Below are 26,135 nucleotides of genomic sequence, written 5' to 3' on the forward strand. Positions count from 1 at the left end.
AGAAGAAGAAGAAGAAGAAGAAGAAGAAGAAGAAGAAGAAGAAGAAGAAGAAGAAGAAGAAGAAGAAGAAGAAGAAGAAGAAGAAAGGAGGAGCAGGAAGAAAGGAGGAGGAAAAGGGAAAAAGAAGGAGGAGGAAGGAGAAAGGAGGAGGGGGGAGAGGAGGAGGAGGAGGACAGAGGGTCACTATATTGCTTAAGCTAATCTCGAGCTCATGACCTCAAGAGATCCTTCTACCTCACCCTCCCGAGTAGCTGGTCGTAGAGGCACGCGCCTCAGTGCAGTGAGCTCATACCCAGAGCTGAAGCACTTGCTTGACTGTGGTTCTGTGGTTTGTGGCCCAGCACTCTTAGGGCACATGTTTGTCCCCAGCTTTTGTGCCAACTCCCACTCTTGGAAGTGCATTTCCTTTCTATAAAAAACAATCTCTATTTCTAGTTCTGACCTGGGACCCAACAGCCTAGAAACTTCATCAGGTGTACATGGGGCTTAGATCCGCACCTGTAACATCACTGGGTTCGAACCACGACCTCTCCAATTGGAGGTTCCGTAACACTAAGGTAAGAGCCCAGTTCAGAGGCTGACTGAAGGCATGAAATGTCACTTATGCTAGGATGCCATTCAGGTGCCCCTGTTTGGAGAGGCAGCATCCCTTGCCTGTTATTTGTCTCTTCCCTGTTCTACATCCCTTATGTTCTTAGCACCTGCTTGCCAGTCTACTGTTCTGTGACATGAGCCTGGGGGCAGAAGTTGGAGTCTCTTTCACCTGTTGCTGTTTCCTGTGTTAGGACAAGGAGGGACGATAAGATCTTTTATTATTATTATTATTACTTATTTTTATTTTTGAGACAGTATTTCATGTACCACAGGCCAGCCTAAATTTTGCTATCTATCCAAGGATGAACTTGAATTTCTGCTCTTCCTGTCCCCACCTTCTGAGTGCTAGGATTACGGGTGTGCACAACTGCACCTGGCTCATGTGGTGCTGCAGATAGAACCCATTGCTAGGCAAGCACACTAGCAACTCAGCTACAGCTCTAATGGGTATAGAAAGAGCTTGAATGAATGAATGAATGAATGAATGAATGAACTCATGCATAAGTGAATGACGATTACAACTCCAAATTAGGGACTCAGGAACCAAGTCCTTGCTCCTCCTTTTTTTTTCCTCAGCAGGAAGAAGGTCTGTGTACAAGGTGGCCAGGATCAGGCAGGCAGGGAAGCAGAGCCATGCTTGGGGTTAGAGAGCACTTGTTCCTCCTAGCCCTTACAGACCTCAGGGGATGGAGGATGTGTCTTCAAGAAACATGTCGTCAGGGTATGGAGGACATGTTCTTGAGGTGTGAGGGACATGTCATTGGGAGCAGGGCAGTAGGAGCAGTTCTGAGCAAACATGTCTGCTAAGAACTCTGGTTAGGAAGAGAGCCTGTGAGAACCTTAGGGAGAGGAGTGATTCTTTCTCTCTGGGATCCTTTGCGGCTTAAAGACAGTAGTTGACCATCTGCCCCAGAAATGAGGTCTGAGCCTCACCTGATGATACAGCACTGGTCCCTCTTGTTCTTCTTCATGTTGAAGTAGCAGCTGTTGGCAATGGCGAAGATGTGGGGAGGCAGCTCGCCCATATGGCGGCTGTAGTAGATTTGTACCTGCTCCAGGGTGTACAGGGGCAGCATCTGGAATGGGTTCACAGCCACCAGGATGGAGCCTGTGTAGGTCTGGGAATGAGAGCAGGTAATTAGCACCCGCCAGTCCTGGGACAGAGCTGCTGGGCTGGACCTCAGCCTTGGCTGCAACACCTCTAGAGCTGTTCTCGGCTGCCCAGCTCCTTCCTCTGAGAAGATGGAGCATCCTCTAGGACCACGAGTTTCTGGGGGCTTGTTCCCAGTAATAGTAAATGTGTAGTACCCTACCTAGTTTTAGAAAGACCTCAGTAAAAATGGGTTGGATAAATACATGGGCTGCCCAGCACAGAGAGGGATGAGCAGACTCAGTGGGTGCTTGCAGAAGGGTCAGCACTTATTGACTATCTACTGTGTGCCTGGCACTGTGCTAGCTCTCTGCACTAGCTGCCCAGCTCCTAGAATATGATATCCCAGCTTTGCTTTAAAAACAGACATACCAAAAAATTGAACAAACAAAAAACCAGTCTCATGTAGCCCAGTCTAGTCTCAAACTCATGTAGCTGGGAATGACCTTAAATTTCTAATGCTCCTGACACTATGTCCCTAGTGCTGAGATTAGAGGTGACCATGACTGTGCCCAGTTTATATGGTTGGGAATCTAACCCAGGGCACCCTGCACTCTAGGCAAGCACCAACTGGGCTACATCTCCAGGCTTGCTTCTGTTTCTTTGGTGTTAGAGGATGAGAAAGCCCGAGCAACTGGACCACCTCACTGAGTGACGATAAGGGGAGTAGTGCCAAGCCCCAGATCTCTCCGCTTCCCGAGGACATAGCACCAGTAAACTCACATAGATCTTGTGCTGCTGGTATCGGATCAGGAGGTTGTGCACCACACCCGCCTCATTCAGGTCCCCTAGGCGGATCATGTCGTCCACTCCTTGGGCTGAGTTGGGGTGCATAGGCCTGAGGGTGCTGAGGTCTTCTGCACAGACCCAGTGTTCCTGGAACGACAGTCACCAACTCTCCACATAGGCCTGCCCTCTCCACCCTCCTGTTCGACATTCTCAGGTCTAAGATGTGCCACTGGCCAGGCTTGCTCTTGGTCTGCGTCACAGGATACCTGTGACGAAGTTAGATCCACCTATGGCTTTAGTCGGCATCTGTCTAAGGGACTGGGGTCTGTGTGGAGCTGGGGCTGGGCTAAGCTTCAGAAGAACATGTGAGAACTAGCAGCGGGGAGTTTGCAGACAGAGACCTTGACAGTCCTTGGAGCAGAATGGTGCAAGTAATAGCAGTTTTAAAATTCCACAGCACTGTTCAAGTAGAAGGAACGCTGCTGCTGCTGCTGCTGCTGCTGCTGCTGCTGTTGCTATTGTTATTGGGATCTTTTTGAGACAGGGTTTCTCTACCTAGCCTTGGCTCCTCTGGAACTCACACTGTAGACCAGGCTGGCTTCAGACTCATAGAGATCCACCTGCTTCTGTCTTCCAAGTACTGGAATTAAAGGCTTGCACCACCACCACTTGGCTATTGTTACTATTTGACTGACTTCAAATCTTTGGTGGTCTAAGTCACAATCAGAACCTTCACTTTGTACATCATTATCCACAAATGACTCTCCCTAGGACCCCTGGAGGACAGGGAGGTTGGCCTGAAGAGGAGTTAGTGGCCAGCTGGATGCTTACCCCCCCCCCACTGTCCTTGGCTGTCCCTGTCTTATACTTAGATGGATTAGCTTCTAACCTAACTGCTCTGAGCTGTCCACTTTTAACCTGGACACTTTTTGTCCTTTCTGCCTCCCCCTCCACACACCTTTCTCACCAAGCTGTCCTCCTGCCTCCATCCCTCTGCAGGTCAGATTTTGGTCTTCTACCCTCCCTGCCCCATCCCATTGCCTCACTTCCTCCTCCTCCCTCAACAGTCCTCAACTGTTATTCTCAAAACATCAAGACAAACGAATCCTTTTATCAAGGCAGGACTCCGTTGTGCTCTGTCCTGCCCAGGGATAAATGGATTTCCTCGATGGAATTGGTGAGCAAGTGCCTGAGCCCCATAGGGAGGGACTTGGAGAGGAACCCCAATACCAACCTTGCCCTCGTCATCCTCAATCAAGGTCTTCCCCAGTTTTGTTTCTTTGACAATGCCCCCAATGGCCACACCAGTCTTGCTGCTGGAGGGAGGGTCCAGCCACACATGGTCACCCTAGAGAGCAGGGAAGAGACAAGATCTGTGTCTTCCTCTTCTTTCCCTTTCCCACTAGAGACTTACCTGTCTTGGGGCTGTCACCTGCAGCCTCAAGCTCTCAGGTCTTTGTCCTCTCCTTCATCTGTCCTCCCACGACCCATCACGGCCAATCAAGCTTCCCTGTGATTATTCTGTCTAGACAAATGAGCTTAGCAGGGCCAGGGCTCGAACTTCCCCATCGCGACTCTTACTAAGGGAGGGGGGGAATCAAAGGAAATAACTAACATCCAGATGTTGTCTCCATCATGGAAGGCAGTGAGGGGAGAAGCTAAGAACTGACTGCTTCTCACACTTGAAAATGGAGTGCTAGGGGAGATGACTTCAACCCCTGGCACCCACTTTTTAAAAAAAAAATTCTGGGCATGATGGTGTATGCTTGTAATCTTGGTGCTAGGGAAGTAGAAACAGGAGGGTATATAGGGGACATCCTATTGGTTGGGATAATGTGGTTTTTGGCTAGCCTACCCTATCACCTGGATCCCATCACCACCATTGATCACCACATAAACCTCCTTATGATTTAAGAAAACTCAGTGCAACAGAAGTGATAGTAAAAGGGCCAACATAGGAAGGTGCTGTGTATGCATGTCTCTCTGTGCTCAGGACAAGGGTGTGTGTGTGTGTGTATGTGTGTGTGTGTGTGTGTGTATGTGTGTGTGTGTGTGAGAGAGAGAGAGAGAGAGAGAGAGAGAGAGAGAGAGAGAGAGAGAGAAAGAGAGATTTGACTGAAGCTCACCAGGTATGCTAGGGTAGCTGGTCAGAGAGCCCTAGTATCCGTTTCTTGCAAGGCAAGCACTTTATCAACTGAACTGTCCATCTTTCAAGACCTTCCCTATTCAACTTTAACAAATAAAATGAAACTGTTGCTACCTGAGCATAAGATGTTAAGGGGTAGTTTCCTGAGTTCAGCCATCTCAGGGACGCATTTCATTCTGCTGAATGGATCAAAACTGAGGTCATGTCCCCGGGTTCCAGAACCCAACTCCTACCCCGCGGCTTCAGATGGTTCATGTTTGTCTGTTAACCGGGAAAGGATGTGAAGGGGGAAGACGCTGTTATCCCGTTATCTAAACCAAGGCACACAAGTCATGAATGTGCTGCTTGTCTTGAATGAATTAACTAAGTGCAGCTTTCCCACTCCCTTGTCCCTTTATCACCCCAAATCCCAGGTCAGAGTCCAGGACTGGATCGAGCTACAAAAGCTGACTCAAGTATCACAAAACCACATGACCTGGGTAAGACCAGGTCACCAATGATAACTTCCTTTCTTAACCCCTTGTGTCAAAATATGATTGATCAATGCAACAGCCCACCCTAGTCCCCCTTGCTCTGTGTTCTAATTCTTTAAAAATATTGTACAATTTCCCCTCCAAGTCACAGTTCAGATCCCAAACTGACTGCCTTCCTGTGCGCACAGAAATTAAAGTGTTCGTTCATTTTAAGCTTCTGCTTAAAATGGCTTTCACCTGGAGCCCAACAAAAACAATGGGAATAACACACTACACGGCTGAGAGTCGGTGTGAGTGGCTGCACCAGGCAGCAGAAACTGCATGTTCAATCCAAAGCACGAAGAATAAAGGTCCAGGACGGATAATAACCATCTTGCAGAGAAACCTACATTAACCAGAGATGAAAGAGAAACAGGGCATGCCCAAGGTATCAGCCAATGGGAACTGAAAGAACAAAGAAGCAGAGTGTGTGGTCTGTAAGGAGAGGAATGATTGGTTGGGCCCTCGGCCACCCCTCCCTAAGGAATAAATGAGTAGCACCACAGGCAGCTTGCTCAGGAGTCCGTAGGTGAGCAGACAGCAGCAGATGGATCGCAGTTACACTACTCCTGGGTGTCAGGTCCAAAGGAACCCCCAATTCTACAAACTCCAAAAGGCAGTCCAAAGACCCAGAAATGACCTGGACTATAGGAGTATTTCTGGGTTAGATTAAAGCCAGCACATGTCAGGAACTTGTGAAACCAGTTCCTATCTGTCAAAAAGAGTCATTTTCCTTACTTCTGGCACAAAGGGCACATGGCTCCATTGGCATATACCTATCGTGGCGTATCAAAGCACAAAGGCCACCAGGCTCCCTCACCGTCACAAGTACCTATTGCACGCTTCAGAGTCCACAATAGCATCTTAGCCTTGTTCCTGAATTCTCTCCATTCTCATTCTCTGTCTCTGTGTGTCTCTGTGTGTCTCTCTCTCTTTCTCTCTGTCTCTCTGTCTCTGTCTCTCTGTCTCTCTGTCTCTCTGTCTCTCTCATTATTATCCTCTCCTGTCCTATTATAGGATAATAATGATAGCTCTAGCAATGCTCAGTTTACTTTTTTCTCTCTCTACTCTGGACTCCTCCGGGTGCCTCCAGTTGTTCTCTCTCTCATATCTACAATAAAAGTCTTAACCATACCATATCAGCAGTTTCTTCACTTTGTCCCTTCACGTGCACTGGACACACCCAAAGGACACTGTGTCCTGCCACGGAGATGCTTGCATATGCATGTTCCTCATTGCTCTATGTACAATAGCTAGGAAATGGAATCAGCCTGGATTAAAATGTCTGTGGTTGTGTTGTTTTGTTTGTTGTTTTTCTGTCAGCAGACAAGGGCTCCTGGCCTTCCCTTTCCCCTTTGCACCAATTAGCCAGCTGACTGAGACTGTGAAGTTAGTTCCCACCAACGGGGCAAGCTGCAGTCACCATCTAGGTTAGGAATAAAAGGTAGCAGCCAAGGGACGTGGTGGCACATGCCTTTAATTCCAGCACTCAGGAGGCAGAGGCCGGCAGATTTATGAGTTCGAGGCCAGCCTGGTCTATAAAGTGAGTTCCAGGGCAGCCAGGGCTATACAGAGAAACTCTGTCTTGAAAAACCAAAAATAACAAAACAAACAAACAAACAAACCAACAAACCCGGACTTACCATAGGACAATTTTGTCAGAGACAGACAAAGCACTCAAGACAGGAATATAAAACAAACAAACAAACAAAACCTCCATTAGTGGAGGTGAGATTCTGATTGGCTATCAGGGTTTGAGAAACCTCTACTGCATGAGGCTGAGATGTCCATAGTTTAACTCCCACAAAGCCAGAATGGGACACAATTAGGTAGAGAAATCTAAGGAAGCATCAACCCCTCCATCCCCAAGACAGAAGGTGACCAACTCCCAACCTCTGTGGCCAACTCAGAGCTCCCTACCCCATTCAGTATTCACAGATCCACCTGATTCAGACCACACCACACTCACGTGGGCCAGAAACACACACACACACACCATTTCTCTTCCAAGTTTCTGTGCCTTGAGCAACTGTGTCATGTGTGAGATTTGGGGCAAATCTCTTCATTTCTTCTGCTTCTTCTATGAGTTCCTTTTCCCAACAACAGCTTGTCCCTGGAATCTCCAGGAAGGTCAAAACGTGATCTAGACGGCACCACTCAGAGTTTGCAGCTACAAAGCAGTGAAGTCCTACACTGAGGGCACATGAGCTGTCTCCTTCTCTATCCATGCTGATTTAATTGGTGACTTTTTCTTTTTTAAAGGGGTAATGGTCTACATTCAATCTGTGATATGTATGGTGGGTCCTAAGAGTCTTGTGCTCTGATAGGGGTATGTGGTCATTTTATCATTGAGCCGAGTTCACCATAAACAAAAAAGCAAACATGTCACTTTGTCACCATACTGACTGGTGGCCTCATCAAGATGGGGACAGCCATGTGATTTGGCTACTGTCTTAGTTAGTGACATCATTAAGATGCTGACCACCATGTGGCTTTACTGCCATCTTGATTAATGTATCACACGAAATGAACCAAAATGGTGGCATCCATTAAACTTCTTGGTACCATTGGGCCCTCAGGGGACCACTTTACCCCTAGAATTTCCTGTACCATGGGCATTCCGTGACATATCACAATCTTCTCTTCCCTTCCGTTTGGGTTTCACCTTCCTGATATCTGTTGGAATCAAAGAAATAGGAGACCCAAAGGAGACTCCAACCACAAGCTGTGTCACCGAGTGATAAGATCAATCAATGTATTTTCATATCAGGCTAAAGAGAAAATAGCAGACCTTTGTGGTGGGGCTTTTGTTATTGTTGATGATGTCTGTTTTAATTGTGACACATTATTTTACACCTATACTTACTGGTTTCTAGAAAGGACTTAGGAGTTCTCCCAGCCACGTGCCATCAACACTAGCCAGCATCAGAGGCAGCTGACACTGAGATGTCATGACTTGGAAATCTTGTGAATGTGCAGAGCAGTTTAAGACAAACTTAGGAAGGCCCAGGCCTAGCCATATTGTAAAGAAGAGACTGACAGGTGTCCGACAAGCTGCTGCTAGGTGGGCAGCTACCTTAGCTGGATTCAAGAAGTCAGCTTGCCTGGGGCGGGGGCGGGGCGGGGCGGGGGTGGGGGCGGGGCAAGGAGGGGCGGCATTCAGGAGATGCTGCTCTCTTCATGCCTGCTCTCTCTGCCTGGTATCTCCTGGTATCTCCAAGCCTGCTTTCCTCTAACCAACGTAGAGTATTCTCCTCCTCACAAGACTCCTCTGCCCTGTGTTTTCTGCCGACTTGTTTCTACTCCACTGATGCCTGAATGCGCTGGCTTTTTGATTTACCCTCCAGTTCGGGATACAGACGATCAGACGTCCAGTTCGAGATCAGACGATGGGGGTAAAACAGGGCAATGCCATCCCTCTCTAAGGTCTTTTAACTCTCCAGAGTCTCTGTGTGACAGTTCCCTTAGCTGCACTCCTCCGGATGCTATACTCACCAGTCTGCCCTGTCTGCTGTGTCTCTCTATCAGCCACTTGCACTCACCCAAAACCGAAAGCATGGTTTTGGCGGATCACTCTGTGTACCATAAGGAGTGTCCTGTGTTTTTATAAGGTTTGCCTGGGAACTTAGAAAGCCACATAGTTTAACAGTGTGTATACTTGTGATATTAATTTATCACATTACCCTATGTGTATAGTTTGGATTAAGCTTTCTTTTACTAAGGTAGTATTGCACAAGGCTGTTCTCTAAGTGAGACAATCGCCACCTTTCTATGTCCTGTGAGGGACTGAGCTACACACTGTATACTTGATCTGAACCTCACACTACCTGAGAATGAGCATATGCCTCCACTTTTATCTCCTCTGAATCACTCTCCGGCTCTGGCATTTTCTCAGTGTTTGTTGAACCAAACAATTAACAAAATCACACTCCATTTCCCACATGAGTTATCCTTCCCACCCTGTTATCCCCAGGCAAGCTCTGTGCACCTGCCACATAAGACAGCAAATGGGAGCGCCCCATTCCTACCCCGAGTGTGCAAAGGTGCATGTTAGAGGAAGTGGGATGTGAATGGATGTGAATGGATATGTGCATGCATGTGTGTGGCACATGCGTGTGGAGGCCAGAGGACAATCTCTGCTGTTATTCAGGCGCTGCCCACAGTGGTTTTTTTTTTTTTTTTTTTGAGCTAAGATTTCTCCATACTGTCTGACTCAACTATGCTGACTGACAGCTGAACTTCAGAGCTAGGATTACAAGCCAATACCGATGATCATTTCTGGCAATTTTTGTTTTTCATTTTGTTTTAAGGTGGGCTCTCAGGTATCACACACTCAGGGACTTATTAGATATTCAAGGCAAACACTTCACTGATGGAGCCATCTCCCCATCCCAAGAACCACACCCTCCTTTTTTAAAGTCCCTGAGTATAAGTGGGGAATTTCTGTACACGTGGCCACTTTGCAGAGGCCAGTGTTAGCCACACTTGCTTTATTCCAATAGTAGAACCTTTCCTAGTCCTCAATCACCACCCCTGTCTCTGCAATTGGCCTTCTGGGGTCTCTTTGACTCTCTTTTTTCCTGACTCAACCTTAGGAAATGTCCACAGTAAGCACTGCTCTTACCAGCCGGAACACGGACATCCCAGGTCAGCAGTTCCTTCAGCCTGTAGGAGGAAAAGCAAAAGGTCAGCCCCATCGCTATTAGTCTGGAGCCCTAAAAGACAGGTGCCATGTGGACTGTCAGCCTGTCCTCAAGTATTTTGATTGGGGTTTGCCTCTAGGAACAGCTCTGACTAGCTGGAGGACTGAGCCACATTCCTGGTCTGTAAGCAAGAAGGCGTTTCTTGTCTTCTTCGTCTATTTCCCCTTTAGACATCGCTTGGCCCTTCGCTCTGGGCTCCGTTCAGGGAGTAGGGATGTGCCCTGTCATCCAGAAGCCCAAGTTTTGAAGGGGGGGAGTATTCTTGTGTTGCACATGCATGTTATATGTGCATGCATGTGGAAGACAGAGATCAACTCCAGATGTTGTTCCTCAGGAGCCACCACATTGTTCTCTCTCTCTCTCTCTCTCTCTCTCTCTCTCTCTCTCTCTCTCTCTCTCTCTCTCCCCCTCTCTCCCCCTCTCCCACTCTCTCCCTCCCTCTTTCTCTCTCTCTCTCCCTTCCTCTCTCTCCCTCTCTCTCTCCCCCCTCTCTCCCTCTCTCTCTCTTTCTCTCTTTCATATACGTGTGGAATGTGTGTATGATAGAGGGCCCACATGTGTCCATTCTCAACCTTCCTAATGTTGTGACTCTTTAATATAGTTCCTCATGCTGTGGTGACCTTCACTTATAAAATTATCTTCATTGCTACTTCATAACTGTGACTTTGCTAGTGTTACGAATTGTAGCCGTGTTTTCTGATGGTCTTAGGTAACCCCTGTGAAGGGGTCATTCACTTCCAAAAGGGTCTCCACCCACAGGTTGAGAACTGCTGATTTAGCGACCAGCACTGATGCTAGGTGTTTTCCCTCAATCCTCTCCACTTTATATGTTGAGTCAATGTCTCTTCCTGAACCCAGAGTGCACTGATTCAACTATTATAGTTAGCCCGTTTTCCGTGGGGATCCCTGTGTCCATCAAGACTGGGATTATAGGTGGGCAGCCACACACTAAAGGTATTTACATGGGTGCTTACACCCAAACCCCAGTTGACATATTTATATAAGAACCACTTTGCCCAATTCACTGTTTCTTCAGTACCCAGCTTGTTTTTTGAGAAAGGGTCTCTCACTGGGACTTGGAGCTCAGCAAGTAGATGAGGTTGTCTGAGCAGTGAGTGCTAGGGACTCCCCTGTCTCTGCCTTCCAGTTCTGAATTACAAGCTTGTGCCACCATGCCCACATAATCCAGACTTTTAACTGGTCCCATATCCATACCGACCAGTCATCATCGTGTGTCTTAAGAGGAGCTCTGCTAAGATGGGTTGTTTACTTGCGGTAGTTTGGAGAAGAATGGCCCCTATGGCTCATATATTTAAATGTTTAACCACCAGGAAGTGGGATTAGAAGGATTAGGAGGTGTGGCTTTTTGGGAGTAGGCGTGGTATTGTTGGAGGAAGTGTGTCACTTGATGTGGGCTTTGAGGTTTCAAAAGCGAAGGCTAGGCCCAGCTCTCTCTGTCTCTGCTAATAGATTAGGATATATCTCTCAACTACTTTTCCAGTACCATGCCTGTCTGTTGCCATGCTCTCTGCCATGATGATAATAGACTAAGCCTCTGAAAATGTAAGCAAGCCCTCCTCCCAATTAAATTCTTCCTCTTATGAGAGTTGCTGTGCTCATGGTGTCTCTTCACATCAATAGAACACTGACTAAGATGGTATTTTATCTAAACCTTTTAATCAGAATCTCATTATATAGCTGAGTTGGGTCTTGAACTAGCATTCCTCCAGTCCTTCCATTGCTGGGATTATAGGAGTAAAATATGAGGCCCGGCCCCTTGATTTTTACTTGGTGTCCAAAAAGGGAAAGCCACTTCGTTAATGAACGGCATAGTTAGGAATTAAGCCCAGAACAACCACATTCCAAATCTGCCAAACCAGCTTCTGGCTGATCCCAAGTGCTATGGGGCATTCAGATAAAAGAAAAGCCAGGTCCCCAGTCTTCCCCCTCATGGGGATGCCCTTCCTGTGTTATTGAGTGCTGCTGTCTTTCCTTTTCTGATACATTAGCGGTGTGAGAGAGGTGCTGAACCTGTGGAGTTCATTTCTCCTTTGCCTGCCTCTAGCACAGGCCTGCAGAAGGGACACAGTCAATAGTTCTCTACTGAAAGAGCATATGAAACATCTGGAGATGGTGTTGCTGCAATAATGGTCTATATGGTTGGGTGAGGATACCCAATTGCCGGGCATCTCTGAGAATGGATGACATCAATCATTCTACAGGGAGAACATGGAAGCTGGGGAATGCTGAGACTTTCCCAAATCTTGGCATGTGTGTGTTCACGTATGTGTGGGTACACATGTATATGTGTGCAGATGTGTAGAAAAGGTGTTCTTTAGTCATTTCCTCCAAAATAAAACAGTTAAACTTAGAGGGAAGCTCATTAAGATGTAAGATGTTCTAAATGAAGATGAAACCTCTCATCTTCCATCCTGCAGGGAAGATTGCTAAAACAGGAGGCCATTCACTCATGGCTTCATGAGGCCATTACAACTCACCAGATTCACTAGATGTCACAAGCTTATGTCACAGTAAGAACTACCAAGCAATACTTTCTGAAAAATTGAAATGACTAGAGCAGGCTCAGACCAACTGAACCACCCAGGTAAGGCAGAGTCCAGCCAAGCTGCCTGCAAGATTCCAGACCTTGGGGTTTGGAGAGATGGCTTGGTGGCTAAGGGGCTTGGAGAGATGGTTTGGTGGTTAAGGGGCTTGGAGAGATGGTTCTGTGGTTAAGGGGCTTGGAGAGATGGCTTGGTGGTTAAGGGGCTTGGAGAGATTGTTCTGTGGTTAAGGGGTTTGAAGAGATGGTTCTGTGGTTAAGGGGCTTGGAGAGATGGTTCGGTGGTTAAGGGCCTTGGAGAGATGGTTCTGTGGTTAAGGGGCTTGGAGAGATGGCTTGGTGGTTAAGGGGCTTGGAGAGATGGTTCGGTGGTTAAGGGGCTTGGAGAGATGGCTTGGTGGTTAAGAGCATGGGCTGCTTTTCAAACGGACCTGGATTCAATTCCCTGAGTCCACATGGTGGCTCAGAACTATGGTTCCAGTCCTAGGGGCTCTGACATCCTCTTCTAGCCTCTGGGAGCACTCTCTGCACATGGTACACAGACGTACACTCAAGAAAACACTAATATACATAAAATAAAACAGACAGGCAGGCAGACAGGAGCTCAGACCAACTGAGCTGCCAGGAAAAGACACTCTCCCACTTGTCAAGCTGCCCACAGACTGTGCAGTGTGGCCCAGGGTTCCTCCTTTGTGAGCTGTCACTTACACTGGGATGGGTTTTGACCATGCAATTGCCTGAGCTATTAATCAACCCCAATAAAACTCATTGGTTCAGCAACTTGCCCTTCAGTGGCATCATTAGTTTGGCCTGTTATAGGCTCTCTATCTGGGGGTGATTAAATGTTTCTTCACACCTTCCCAGTAATCATGTCTCACAAAGGAGACCAGAGGACAATCTCAGAGGTTCCTCAGGCACCATCCGTCTTGGGTTTCTTTTGAGATACACAGTCTCTCATTGGCCTGGAACAATTTGGCAAGTGGGTTGCCCTGGCTGTCAAGGCAGCCCCAGGGGTCTGCTTATTTCTGCCTTCCCAGCACTTACAAGCGTGTGTCACTATGTCCAGATTTGTAACGTGGGTTTGGGTGGGAAAATGTGGTTCATGTTACAAGCTCTTTATCAGCTGAGATACCTTGCTTGCCACAGATTTTCCAACTGGTAAGCAAGGAGAATCTTTTCCCTACCTCTAAAATCTGCCTCTTGTCTCTAGACCTTCTGCTCTGAGGAAGTCCTGTCTCTATACCCTCTGCTCTGAGGAACTGTGAACATCTGTCAAAATGCAGAGAAGACCTTCAGCAAGTCTCCATTCTTTAAAGGGAGACTGGTCCCTCTGTTCATCTCATGGAACCTGGAGAGGTATTGGAGAGAGAAAACATAGAGGACCCTGACACCAGTGACCTTGGTCAGTCCTTTCCAACCAACAGAACAAGAACTACCTTTCAGATCTCCTTCCTGCTATTTATTCTGTACATGTTGGTCTGTTGAATTACAAAGAAGAAATCCACAGGGGCTAGTGAGTTAAAAAGGACAAGGATGCTTACGGCCAAGCCTGATGACCTGAGTTCAATACTTAGTCCCCACGTTGTAGAATGAGGCAACTGACTTCCAAAAGCTATTCTCAGACCTTCACATGTGGCACTGTATGCTCCCTGTGAGGTACACTAAATAAACAAATATTTATAAAAATAGAAAGCAAGGTCTGGAGAGATGGTACAATGGTTAAGAACACTGACTGCTCTTCTAGAGGACTTGAGTTCAATTCCCAGCACTCCACATGGCAGCTTATAACTGTCTATGACTCCAGTTCCAAGGGATCCAATGCACTCTTTTGGCCACCTTGGGCACAAGACATACAGGTGCATACATTCAGGCAGAACACCCAAACACATAAAATGAAATAAAAATTGAGAGAGAGGGGGGGAAGGGGGAGGGGGAGGGAGAGGGAGCACGAGAGAGAGAGAGAGAGAGAGAGAGAGAGAGAGAGAGAGAGAGAGAGATCACCCTTAGAGTCCAGCTCTGCTACTCCTTGCTTTCCACTATTTCTCTGAATGCTGAGGTGACTTCCAAAGTGAAGGGACATCAGTGGTCCACATTAATCTTTCTGGACTCTCACTCTTAAATCAGAACTCTAGTTTTATCAGCTTCTGTAGTAGTTTAGAATAGCTCCCCAAGTCTTTGTCACACTTCTCTGGCTTGAGTCTAATTTAAATGTCTCTCATAAGTACCAATAAAAAGCTTGGTCCTCAGAGTGGTGGAATTGAGATGTTCTGTTGATCTTGAAGAGATGGGCCAGAGATCTTAGGTCATGGAGGGCAATGTGCCCCTGAGTGGGAGTATGTGAGCTCATCCCATCCATCTGGCTTTCCTTGCTTCTTGTCTTGAAATATGATGACTTGCTTTGACACTCACCCCTGCTGTGATATACTGCCTACACCAGAAGTGTAGCCTCCCGATCTTGAACTTGAATCTGCACAACCATGAGACAAAATTGCCCTTTTTGTATTTCATAAGTAATCTATGTCAAACATTTAATTGTAGTGATAGAAAGATGACTAATAAAAACACGCCTCCTTTTATAAAATCGTCTCATGGAATGGAGACTGCTCCTCTCTACTTTGAGGGTAGATTTAATTATTTACCCTAACAAAGAGAATGTCACAGAGTGATGGAATACCACTTCTGAGACTCATTCACAAAGACTCTGTAACACAGACTCAGAAGACTGCCTGAGCTAGTAGCTAGAAAACCTGAGACTCAAGAAGGGCTGGTGTTGGTCAAGGCAAAGATTGGACAACCTCTTCTACCGATGTTTCCCACCATGTGGTAGGAGTTAGTCCAAGTTAGTTTGAGGTGGTTAATCCTCAGTCCTTGCTGAGCCCTGGATCAGTAAGCCGCTGTGTGACTGGAAACATTGTCTTCAGCTTCAAAATTGTGCAGAGAAGTGGACTTAACCCTATAGATGGGATTTCTTCTGAACATCTCTGCCTCTCTGCCCAGGTCATCTCAGATCTGCTTACCACTTGGCAGAGCAATGCAGCTAGTATGCTACATTTCACTGCTCAGTTAGTTCCCTTTTTCACTAGGACTTCTACCAGACTCAGTGGTGGGAGGACAAAGACACTGGAAGTTAAAGATGTGACTGGGTGGGGCAAGTTCAGCTATGACCTCATCTCATTGCTTAAACACAGTCAAGAAAGTCTCCAAGTCTCTTGACCTGGGCTTGAATTGGGCTACAGAATTCTAGCTGACCTGGACTCTCTTTCAGCTGCATATTCCTCTGTGAAACCTCTCCTATGGCCTAGGCTTGCTGCCAGGATCATGACAATGCTAGGTCCAAAAGCAACTTTTCTAGCAATCATATCCATCACCAGACCCCAATGACGCCATTTCTCTGGACTTCTCCAGAAGATGCACCATGAGTACATCAAGGTCTGTATGACTGTAGTACTTCACTTCCTTAGTCCTCAAAATGTTCTGCTCATGCATTCTTTATCTCAGCCAATGACATTAGGAGCTGCTGAGGAAAGTGCATGAGCCATTCTATTCTGCCCTCACTACTACTTTTCTTTTAAAAAATAGTGGCTACCAACTATATGTTGTTCACAAGAAGCCTACACTAACTATACAGGTATAAGTTTTATTACGGAGATAAAGATTTACCTCACTAATACACTTCAAAGGAAAGCTGTAATAGCCATAGAATTTCATAGAAAACATATTCCAAGTTTTAAAAAAAGGATGAGAAATGAAAGGAAATATGGCATGATGGAGAGGGATTAAAAATCTCAAAGAAAACATAATCCTTAACTTGTATGCACCTAACAACAGAATGCCAAAATACATGAGGCAAAAACAATAGCATATAAGAAGTAAAGAGTTGACCATTACAGTAGGAGACATCAATGTATTTCTATCAGAAATGGACAGAGTCAAGATGCAGAAAATCAATAAGGATAACAAACAAACTCAACACGGCCACCAATCCAATATGGCACTGCAAATGTGTGAAATGTTATCTTTATACACTGGTTTGTCTAACAACAACAGAACATACAGTCTTTTCAGCCTCACATGGAACATTTGCTAAGAGAGATCACACTCCATTCTGGTCCATAATGCATGACTTAAAGAAACAAATGGTGTAAATCACCTCCTCAGACCACAATGTACCTAAACTAGAAATCAATAACAAAATGATAAGTGACAAATCCTAACCTATTTGGAGATTAATAAATATACCTGTGGATACATGGGCCAAAAAGTCCCAAGGAAAAAGTGAAATAATATCAACTAAACAAATATCAACTAACTACAACTGATCAAAACTTGTAAAATTCAGAAAAGGAAGTACATATGGCAAATGTACATCACTGAGAGCGCACATTACGAAAGAGGGAAGATTTGAAGTTATAGTCTGGCCATGTTAGAAAGCTGTGGAAAGAATAATAGAGCCCTAAAGTGAGAAGAAAAGAGAAGTTATTATTGTTGTTATTAATGTTTTTGAGACAGGATGTCTTTGTGTAGCCCTGGCTGTCCCAGAACTCACTCTATAGAAGAGGCTGGCCTCGAACTCAGAGGTTCACCTGCATCTGCCTTCCAGGTGCTGAGATTAAAGACGTGTGCTGCCACCACCACCTAGCTAAAAAATGATTTTTTTAAAAAGTTGATCAGAAATTGGTACAACAATAAAAACCCAAAAATCAAAAAAGGAAAATCAATACCACCAGAAGCTGACTGCCCCCTGCCCCCCCCACAACTTCAATAAAATTAAGAAAAGAACAAAATATAAATTGCTCATGTCAGACATGGGAACTAGGTGACCTGTTTCCCAGATGGAGAGGCTGAGATGAGCAGAGCTCTGAACTTGCTGGACAGCTCGCCTGCCAGGTTCAGTGAAGGACCTTTATTTAAAAACTAATGCAGACTAGCCGGGCGTGGTGGCACACACCTTTAATCCCAGCACTCGGGAGGCAGAGGCAGGTGGATTTCTGAGTTCGAGGCCAGCCTGGTCTACAAAGTGAGCTCCAGGACAGCCAGAGCTATAAAGAGAAACCCTGTCTCGAAAAACCAAAAAAAAAAAAAAAAAACCAACAACTAATGCAGAGGGTTGACAAGATAGCTCAGCAGGTAAGGCATGTGCCTCACAAACGTGACAGTATGAGATTCATCCCCAGAGCCCACATAAAAATCCAGATGTGGTGGCATGCATCTGCATCCTACAGTGAGACAGTAAGGACCACCTGGGAGTTTACAGCCAGCTAGACTGGGGTACAAAGCACAGCAGAGACCCTGCCTCAGCAAGGAGAAAGCGGAGCGTTAACTCCTGAAAGCTGTCTTCTGATCACCACAAGCGGGATACCACCTCTGTGCATGCTCATGCCTGCACACACCACTACACCAATTGAATAATAAAACAAATTTTACAATGAAATAATGCAGAAAGTGATCAAGGAAGACACTAAACGTCCACCTCTGGGCCACACATGAATGCACACATGTGTGCAAAGAGACATCACTCTGGAGCTATTTTTACCCTGAGAGTATGAGACTTCCCTGGAAGACTTTCGCTTGGGAGTTTCTAAAACTGCATCCTTCATTTCATCAAGCAAGTGTACTCTAAAAGATGCAACTTTTGGATGCCAGAGAGAGGACTCAGCAGTTAAGTGCACATAGTTCTCTTATAGAAGACCCCAGTTCAGTTCCCAGCACCTATAATGGGCTGCTCAGAACAACCTATAACCCCAGATCCAGTGAAACTGGTGCCCTCTTTTTGCTTCTGCAGGCCCCCACACTAACATGCATATACCTACACATAGACATACACACATATAATTAAAGTTAAGACTAAATCTTACAACGATGCAAAAATGATCATACTATGCCTCTCAACAGTTGACAGATGACCCTGGCTTTACAATACTCAAGAATATTTATTGGGGCTGTAAAGATGGCTCAGCAGTTAAGAGCTCTAGTTATCCCTACATAGGACCCAAGTTCAGTTCCTAGCACCCATGTCAGGCAGCTCACAATTGCCTTTGACTCTAGTTCAAGAGGGTCCACCTCCCTCTGTTGGCCTCCTCAGGCTCTTTGCTGACACATGGACAAGCCCATACTCAAGCACACACATATATACCTAACCCTAAATCAAGATTTTTATTGTGACTCCTCCAGAATGTTTTCATTGTATTAAAAAAAGAATACTTATTTGTTTATCTTTTTATGTATCATATTGCCTATTATGATGGGTTGAATAAGAATGGCCCCATATACTCAGATATGAGTGTTTTGGTCACCAGGAAGTGGCACTGTTAGGAGGTGTGGCCTTGTTGGAGTAGGTGTGACTTGGTTGGAGGAACTGTGTTACTGGGTGGTGGGCTTTGAAATTTCAGATGCACAAGCCTGACCCTGTGTGTGTGTCTCTCTCTCCTGCCTTAGATTCAAATGTAGAACTCTCAGCTACCTCCCCAGCACCATGTCTGCCTGCATGTCACCATGATTCCCACCATGATGATAATGAACTAAACCTCTGAACTGTAGCTAGTCCTAATTAAATGTTTTCCTTTATAACCTTTGCTTGTGTCTCTTCACAACAACAAACCCCTGACTAAGACAGAAGTTGGTATCAGGAGTGGAGTATTGACGCGACTTTCCTTCCCACAAACCCTCGCGCCCTTCCTTTTCTACTTGGGCCCAGCAGAATGGCTCCCGCAAAGAAGGGTGGCTAGAAGAAGAAGGGCCGTTCTGCCATCAACAAGGTGGTGACCCGAGAATACACCATCAACATTCACAAGCGCATCCATGGAGTGGGCTTCAAGAAGCGTGCTCCTCGGGCACTCAAAGAAATTCGGAAGTTTGCCATGAAGGAAATGGGGACACCAAATGTGCGCATTGACACCAGGCTCAATAAGACCGTCTGGGCCAAGGGAATAAGGAACGTTCCATATCGCATCCGAGTACACTTGTCCAGAAAACGTAATGAGGATGAGGATTCCCCAAACAAGCTCTACACACTGGTGACTTACGTGCCTGTTACCACATTCAAAAATCTACAGACGGTCAATGTGGATGAGAACTAACCTGCTCATGTCAAATAAAGTTGCACAACTGCCTTCAGAAAAAAAAAAAAAAAAAAAAAAAGGAGCGGAGTATTGCTGTGATAGGCCAGACCATGCTTTTTGTTTGAAGTAAAATGGAACATTTTGGGGTCTTTGAACTAGAAAAACAGTTGGACAATTTAAGTGAAGCTTAATGGGTCATACTAATAAAAGTATGTGCTGGAAATCAACAACTCTGAGCTGCTGCACAAGCTGGGGTCCGCCCCCCCCCCAGTCCCTCCACTCCAAGGTGGATGAAGCTGTGGCAGTCCTGCAGGCTCATCATGCCAAGAAAGGAGCTGCCCAGAAGGTGGGCACTGTTGCTGCTGCTACCTCTTAGACAAGAAAAAAAAAAAAAAAAAGAGTTGAAAGCCAAATAACCCCTCATGGCATCCAGCTAAGGTCTGAAGACGTCCTAGTTTGTCTGTGGACCTCCACACCAAGAACCAAGTTGCAAATTCAATAGATCATTTTGTATCAGAAGGTCAGTTACGAAGCACCTATAATTTTTCAATTATAAGAATATATTCTCTGGCGCACGCCTTTAATCCCAGCACTTGGGAGGCAGAGGCAGGTGGATTTCTGAGTTCGAGGCCAGCCTGGTCTACAGAGTGAGTTCCAGGACAGCCAGGGATACACAGAGAAACCCTGTCTCGAAAAAAAAAAACAAAAAACAAAAAACAAAAAACAAACAAAAAAAGAATATATTCTCTGAGTTCTGTTGTGACCCAGATAATAACTTTTTTTTTTCTATTGTGGGTTCTGGTTTTTTTCCCCTCATCCCAGAAATTGGTTTTGATGTACCCAAGACTTAAGTTTCTCAAATAAAGGAAATAAAATCTCCATAAAAATAAATAAATAAATAAAAGTGTGGAGGATAGCAGTACTATGGGGGGTTTAAACTATGGGTGCTGGGCTCAGGAGGTTTCAGAGGAGAATAATATTAGTATGCGGCTTAGAGCCTAATCTTGTGATATTTTGTTGAAGAATATGGCTGTTTTCTGCCCTTATCCAAAAAATATGCCTACAGCTCAGTTGAAGAGTTATGGGTTAAGAGCTTTGGCAGAGGAAATTTTCAGACAGCCTAGTATTGACCGTGTTGCTTAATAGTCATTAATAGTCATCATGCTTATGCAGATCTGCAATGAAAACGAACAAGATGAGCATGGAAAAATACAGAATGTACAGTCTGAGGAGAAAAAGGAGCACCAGGAAAAGGTTTGAAGAAAACCCTGATCCTAGATGGACCAAAGGGAGTGGTAACCTCAGGGCAAGATCTCTCTCAGCCATGCTTCCAACTTGTGAAAGAAAGAAAAGTTTAGAGCTAAGTGGTGATGGCACATGCTCAGAAGACAGAGGCAGGCAGATTTCTGAGCTCAAGGCATCCTGGGCTACAGCCAAACATAAGCAGTGAAGAAAACCACCCGAGGCAGAAAAGGGGTAAAAATGTGTATTTGAACAACGGGGCCAAGTTTCAGCCCAGAACTTGGCAGCGTTGGCCACATGGTTCTGCCTTTAGAGTCAAGGATACAAGAAAGTAATTATGGATTCTCACTCCACAACTAAGAAAAGTTGCTGAGGTCAGACATGTGTCAGGGGTGTCCCTGCATGGATGCCCAGAGAGGCCATTGCCTGAAGCTATGAAGGTGAAACCTGGATTGTCTTGGAGAACTCAAAGTGTTGGAAATGCCAGAATTGTGAAATGCCTGCCAAGGAGAGCTGCTAACAGGGAATAGAACCAACCCAAGAGGAAGAATAGTGTTGCAGTCAGCAAAGCTGAAAGGACTTGGAGATATGAAAAGCACTTTGACATCAGACATGGAGATGCAGAGTTTGGAGTTTGCCCAGATAATTGTTGGTCTTGCTTTGGTTCAGTATTTCTTAACCTTTCTACCTTTCCTCATTTTTGAAATGGCAATGAATATCCTGTTCCATTTTATGTTGGAAGTATGCAATCTGCTTTTTCACTTTGATTTTACAGGGGTTATAGTTAAGAGATTGCCATGAGTCTCCAAAGAGACTTTGAGCTTTGGACTTTTAAGAACATTAAGACTGGGGTTGGAGAGATGGCTCAGTGGTTAAGAGCACTGACTGCTCTTCTGGAGGTCCTGAGTTCAAATCCCAGCAACCACATGGTGGCTCACAACCATCTGTCATGATATTGGATACCCTCTTCTGGTGTGTCTGAAGACAGCTAGAGTGTACTAACACATAATAAATAAATCTTTTTTAAAAAAGAACATTAAGACTATAAAGCTATGAAGCTATGAAGACTTTTGAAGTTGGTTGAATGCAGTTTTGCATTATGATATGGTTACAAGTCCATGGGAGCAGGCATTAGAATGTGGTAGTTTGAATAAGAATGCCCCCAGAGACCCATAGATCCGAATGCTCCATATTTAAGACCCTTCCACATCACAACCTGCCTACTTTTTAAATTTTTTATACATTATACTCTATCTCATAACACACACACACAGGATACCATTATGAACTTCAGGTCTTGAAATACTACATGCTCTCTCTTGTCTTTGTGTCTCTGTATTTGATCTGGGTTTGGAACATGCACTTCATGTATGTAAACACACACTCATGTACATATACACACCGACCTAGTCACATTAGATTTCTACCTTAGCATTTGGTCCTGTTTTTATATGGCCTTGTGTGTGGCTCTCCCACAACTGTGTGAGACCTGAGAACTCACTGTGCAGCACCCAGAGAAGCAGCGCACATTGTGCTTTCTAAATACATGGATGGACGAACAAATGTACTGAAGGGAGTAAGAGAGCAGATCAATGAGTACATTAGTGGATGTGTAGATAGATGGAGATGTAGGCGAGAAAATGGACAAATGGATAGATTGATGATGATGGTGATGGTGGTGAAGAAGAGGAAGAAGGAGGAGAAGGAGAAGGGGAAGTAGGAGAAGGAGAAGGAGAAGGAGGAGGAGGAGGAGGAGGAGGAGGAGGAGGAGGAGAAGGAGAAGAAGAAGAAGAAGAAGAAGAAGAAGAAGAAGAAGAAGAAGAAGAAGAAGAAGAAGAAGAAGAAGAAGAAGAAAAGAGAAAAGAANAGAAGAAGAAGAAGAAGAAGAAGAAGAAGAAGAAGAAAAGAGAAAAGAAAAGAAGAGAAGAGAAAAGAAAAGAAAAGAAAAGAAAAGAAAAGAAAAGAAAAGAAAAGAAAGAAAGAAGGAAAGAAAGAAAGAAACTTTCCCAGAAGGGCAGATGAGGCACTGTCCTGAAGAGAAAATTGTTATCTTTGGAAGTCCCTGCTTTTGGGAAATGTGAGGCCTTTGTCCTAGCCTATATCCCCTTGTGAATTCTGAAAAAAGATGGAATTGAACACATTTAGCCAACATCCCAGCCAATCTGAGGAGAATTAATGGGATGACCATCCTCAAGGGGCTAGAGTATGAACTTTGGGCACTCAAAACCTTCCACAGAATTACCACAGTGGTGCTTCTCCGAATGTCACTGAACTTGAGAATGCAGCAATAGAAGAGAAAATATCAAAAGACACTCATGAAATGGGGATGGGAAGAGATCGAAGTACAGAAGGAGGAGTGGGGGCTAAGTGTGGGAGCTTCTGCTAGAACATCTGGGGACCTTGGTCCAGATTCTCTCATGGAAAGCATAGAACCTATGCTCCTCTTGAAGATCTCTTGCCTCAGAGATGAGGAGATGAAGTTCCCAAAAGGAAATACAGCATTGACCCTGGCTTGTGAAATGCCAGCCCCAAAGATATCAAAGTTTTGCCTACGGAAGAGATACGAGTATTCTCTGGGCAGAAAGGACATCTGAAGCTGGGTAAGACATGAATACATCACAGAAGCTATTCTGGGTCAGCAGAGATTACCTATTCCTCACGTGGTCCCAGGGCCTGGGTCCAGTGTATGGGAGTCACCACCCAAAGAAATGGAAGGTTGATGCAGGAGTGAGGAGCCACAGCCCAGGACAAGGGCTGGGAGGGCACATCAACACACACCAGCAGGTGTTAGGATTTAGGTTAGACTACCCTGAATTCAGGATCAAACCAGCTGGCTAGTGGTCCCAAAGCAAGTCCAGGGATCTAATACTGAAATGGTCAGTATTAGAGAAGCCCTGCCAGAGTCCAAGAAATCAAAAGCTGTTATGTTTCTCTCATACAAGAACAAACTTGTTTCCTTCCTGTCTTCCTGCTTTCCTTTTCTTTCTTCCCTCTATCTATCTATCTATCTATCTATCTATCTATCTATCTATCTACCTATCTATCTATCTACCTATCTATCTACCCATCTATCATCTATCCATATCCATCTATTCTGAGACAGGGTCTCATGTATCTTAAGTTGTCTTTGGTCTCACTCTGTATCCAACAATAACCTTGAGCTTCTGATCTTCCCTCTGTCAAGTGCTGGGATTACAGGCATGCATCACCACAGCCAGTTTTTGTGCTGAGGGAGACTGAACCCAGGGCTTACATCATGCTAGCCAAACAGCCTACCAACTATACACACCCTAGCTGTTTTTGTTATGAAATTTATTAGGGTACAATTTTCTTTCCACTTGCATGATAATTCTGTGTGTGTGTGTGTGTGTGTGTGTGTGCTTGTGCATGTGTGCATCTCTTTTCCCAGTTACACTACCTTGTTTTTCTCCTCATCTTGCTTCCTCATTTATCTTTAATGCTACTCTATAATTGGTAGACTTAGGAGCTAATAGAGACGTGATTTTGCTTCCTCTTTCAATAAGGCAGGTGTTTGTATGAAAGAGCATCTTTGTCTTTCTTAGTAAATGGTCTCTACTTCTATCATTATCCATGAGTTGTTATGGATTGGTTTTAGCTCAAGAGCTGTGGGTACAATGTTTCTTTCTTTCTTTCTTTCTTAATAGTTCAGTTCTTTGCTCTGGGACACAGAACCTGGAAATCTTAGATGATGCCTTCTGGACTCAGATTAAGTTAATGGGATTATTACCAGAAAGCTTTATCATGGTTGCTGCTTGAGTCCCTGCTTTGTTCTGAGAGCTAGAGACAGTTCTGGGGGTTCAAAAAAAAGGAAGCAGTGTGTCAGAGAAGAGACTGGCATGTATTAATATACCTGCTGCCGACTGACCCTGGGTTTGAGATAGAGATCACAAAAAGCAAGCAATCCCAGCTGAGTGAGCTTTTATTGAGGTTCAAGCACAAGGGAGGGCTGGGACAATGGATCGGTCAGCAAAGCGCTTACTGTAGAAACATGAGAGCCTCGTAGTCCTATGGCTTTCTTTTTTAAAGCTACAATCCTAAACAGAGTTCAGGTTAGAGGGTTTATGGATCAGAGCAAAGTTGACACCCACAGATATAAAGTGGATTCTGAGTAGAGGCCTAGTAAGAGGAAACACACATGCCTGACTTAGGAGACTTAGGGTGGGGGACCCCACACTACCAGCTACCAAACCTCAGCAGGTCTCTACTTCTGTCTCCACTTTCCTCCCTCGTGAGTGGGGATATTACACATCAAGCCCACAGCCAGGGTGCCCATAGCCAGGTATCTCTCTCTTTTGTCATCTCATCTACCCCACCCTTGCATCCCGAGAAGACTCTAAGACCAATGAGTGCCTGTTTTGCCTCAAACCAATGCCTAGGCCTCTTACACTAAACACAGTAACCTGCCTCCATGTATCAAGTGGATGGACCTAAACAGAAGTCAAGAGCCAGCCCCAGACCTCAGTCTCCTGCCCATAAAATGGAGACAATATCACTTTCGTGTTTTGAGAATACAGTGAGCCTCTTCATTTGGTACAACATGGCCTCAGCATGGTACCTAGGCTGTCCTCAGTCCCTTGGATTTCATGGGAGGCCTTTCAACAGGGTTAGAGGAGAGGCAGCAAACAGCCCTTCTCTGGGTGGTGCCGACCTTCTAGTACCATAGTATTTAATATCCCTTTTCACCTCCCGGACCAGAGTAAGCTTGCTGCCCAAATCAACTGCTCTATCAACTGAGGTTTTGGGTTTCCTAGGTCTGGAGGGGCACCTCCAGCCCTCTACTCCACAGGCCTGCCCCATCCTGTTTCCCAGGTCTGTGCTTCCAGACCCACTTCCTGCCTAGAACCCCTCCTTCCACGTATTCCAGGGTTCTCTTACCTTGTCAGGATCAGAGTAGAGCAGCTCTGTTGACTCCACCCTGGGTACCCTGAAAGATCTGGGTAGGGAGAGTTTCAAAACTCCTGGCAGTATGGGAGAGAAAGGACAGGAAGGGCTCCAAGCGGAACTGGCTAAGCACTGTGGGCATACGTAATTTATGACAGGACTTTGTCCTCTGTCTCAGGAGTATTCACTCCCACAGGTCCTCCTGCAGCCCCAGCCAGCAGCCTGGAAACTGCCTGCTAGCTCACTCTTCAGCCGAGCAGTGGTTAATGGCACCCTAGAGGCCTCAGGGTCTGTGCCCTAAAAAGCTCTGATTATCACCTGCCAAACCCCGGGTGACAATCATTTGACTGTCCAGACAGTTCAGTGTCTTCAAAGGGTGGATAGAGGCTCCAAGAACGCCAGTCGGGAGCTCTGCTCTCAGACATCTGAGTACTGGCAAGGCCTAAGATACAGTGTAAATATTGGCGTTATAAGAATCAGAAATTGGGTGGATCCTGGCAGCCCAAGCCAGCTAGGCTAAGCCATCATCAGTAGGA

General features: G+C 45.5%; 1 protein-coding gene and 1 pseudogene across 1 annotated transcript in view; one reads left to right on the forward strand and one right to left on the reverse strand.

The window, feature by feature from the left end:
- Positions 1-25,707, reverse strand: part of Myo7b (myosin VIIB) — a 77,857-nt gene extending 52,150 nt beyond the window's left edge. Inside the window, exons 1-5 of the mRNA XM_021150276.2 lie at positions 25,594-25,707; positions 9,756-9,796; positions 3,708-3,821; positions 2,468-2,620; positions 1,528-1,712 (exon numbers count right to left, since the gene is read on the reverse strand). Coding sequence (XP_021005935.1) covers positions 1,528-1,712; positions 2,468-2,620; positions 3,708-3,821; positions 9,756-9,773 — 470 coding nt within the window. The 5' untranslated portion in view covers positions 9,774-9,796; positions 25,594-25,707. The remainder of the gene's footprint in view (positions 1-1,527; positions 1,713-2,467; positions 2,621-3,707; positions 3,822-9,755; positions 9,797-25,593) is intronic.
- Positions 19,081-19,510, forward strand: LOC110284512 (annotated as a pseudogene).
- Positions 25,708-26,135: the final 428 nt, after the last annotated feature.

The sequence above is a fragment of the Mus caroli genome, chromosome 18 (genome assembly GCF_900094665.2).
Source record: "Mus caroli chromosome 18, CAROLI_EIJ_v1.1, whole genome shotgun sequence".
Classification (NCBI taxonomy): Eukaryota; Metazoa; Chordata; class Mammalia; order Rodentia; family Muridae; genus Mus; species Mus caroli.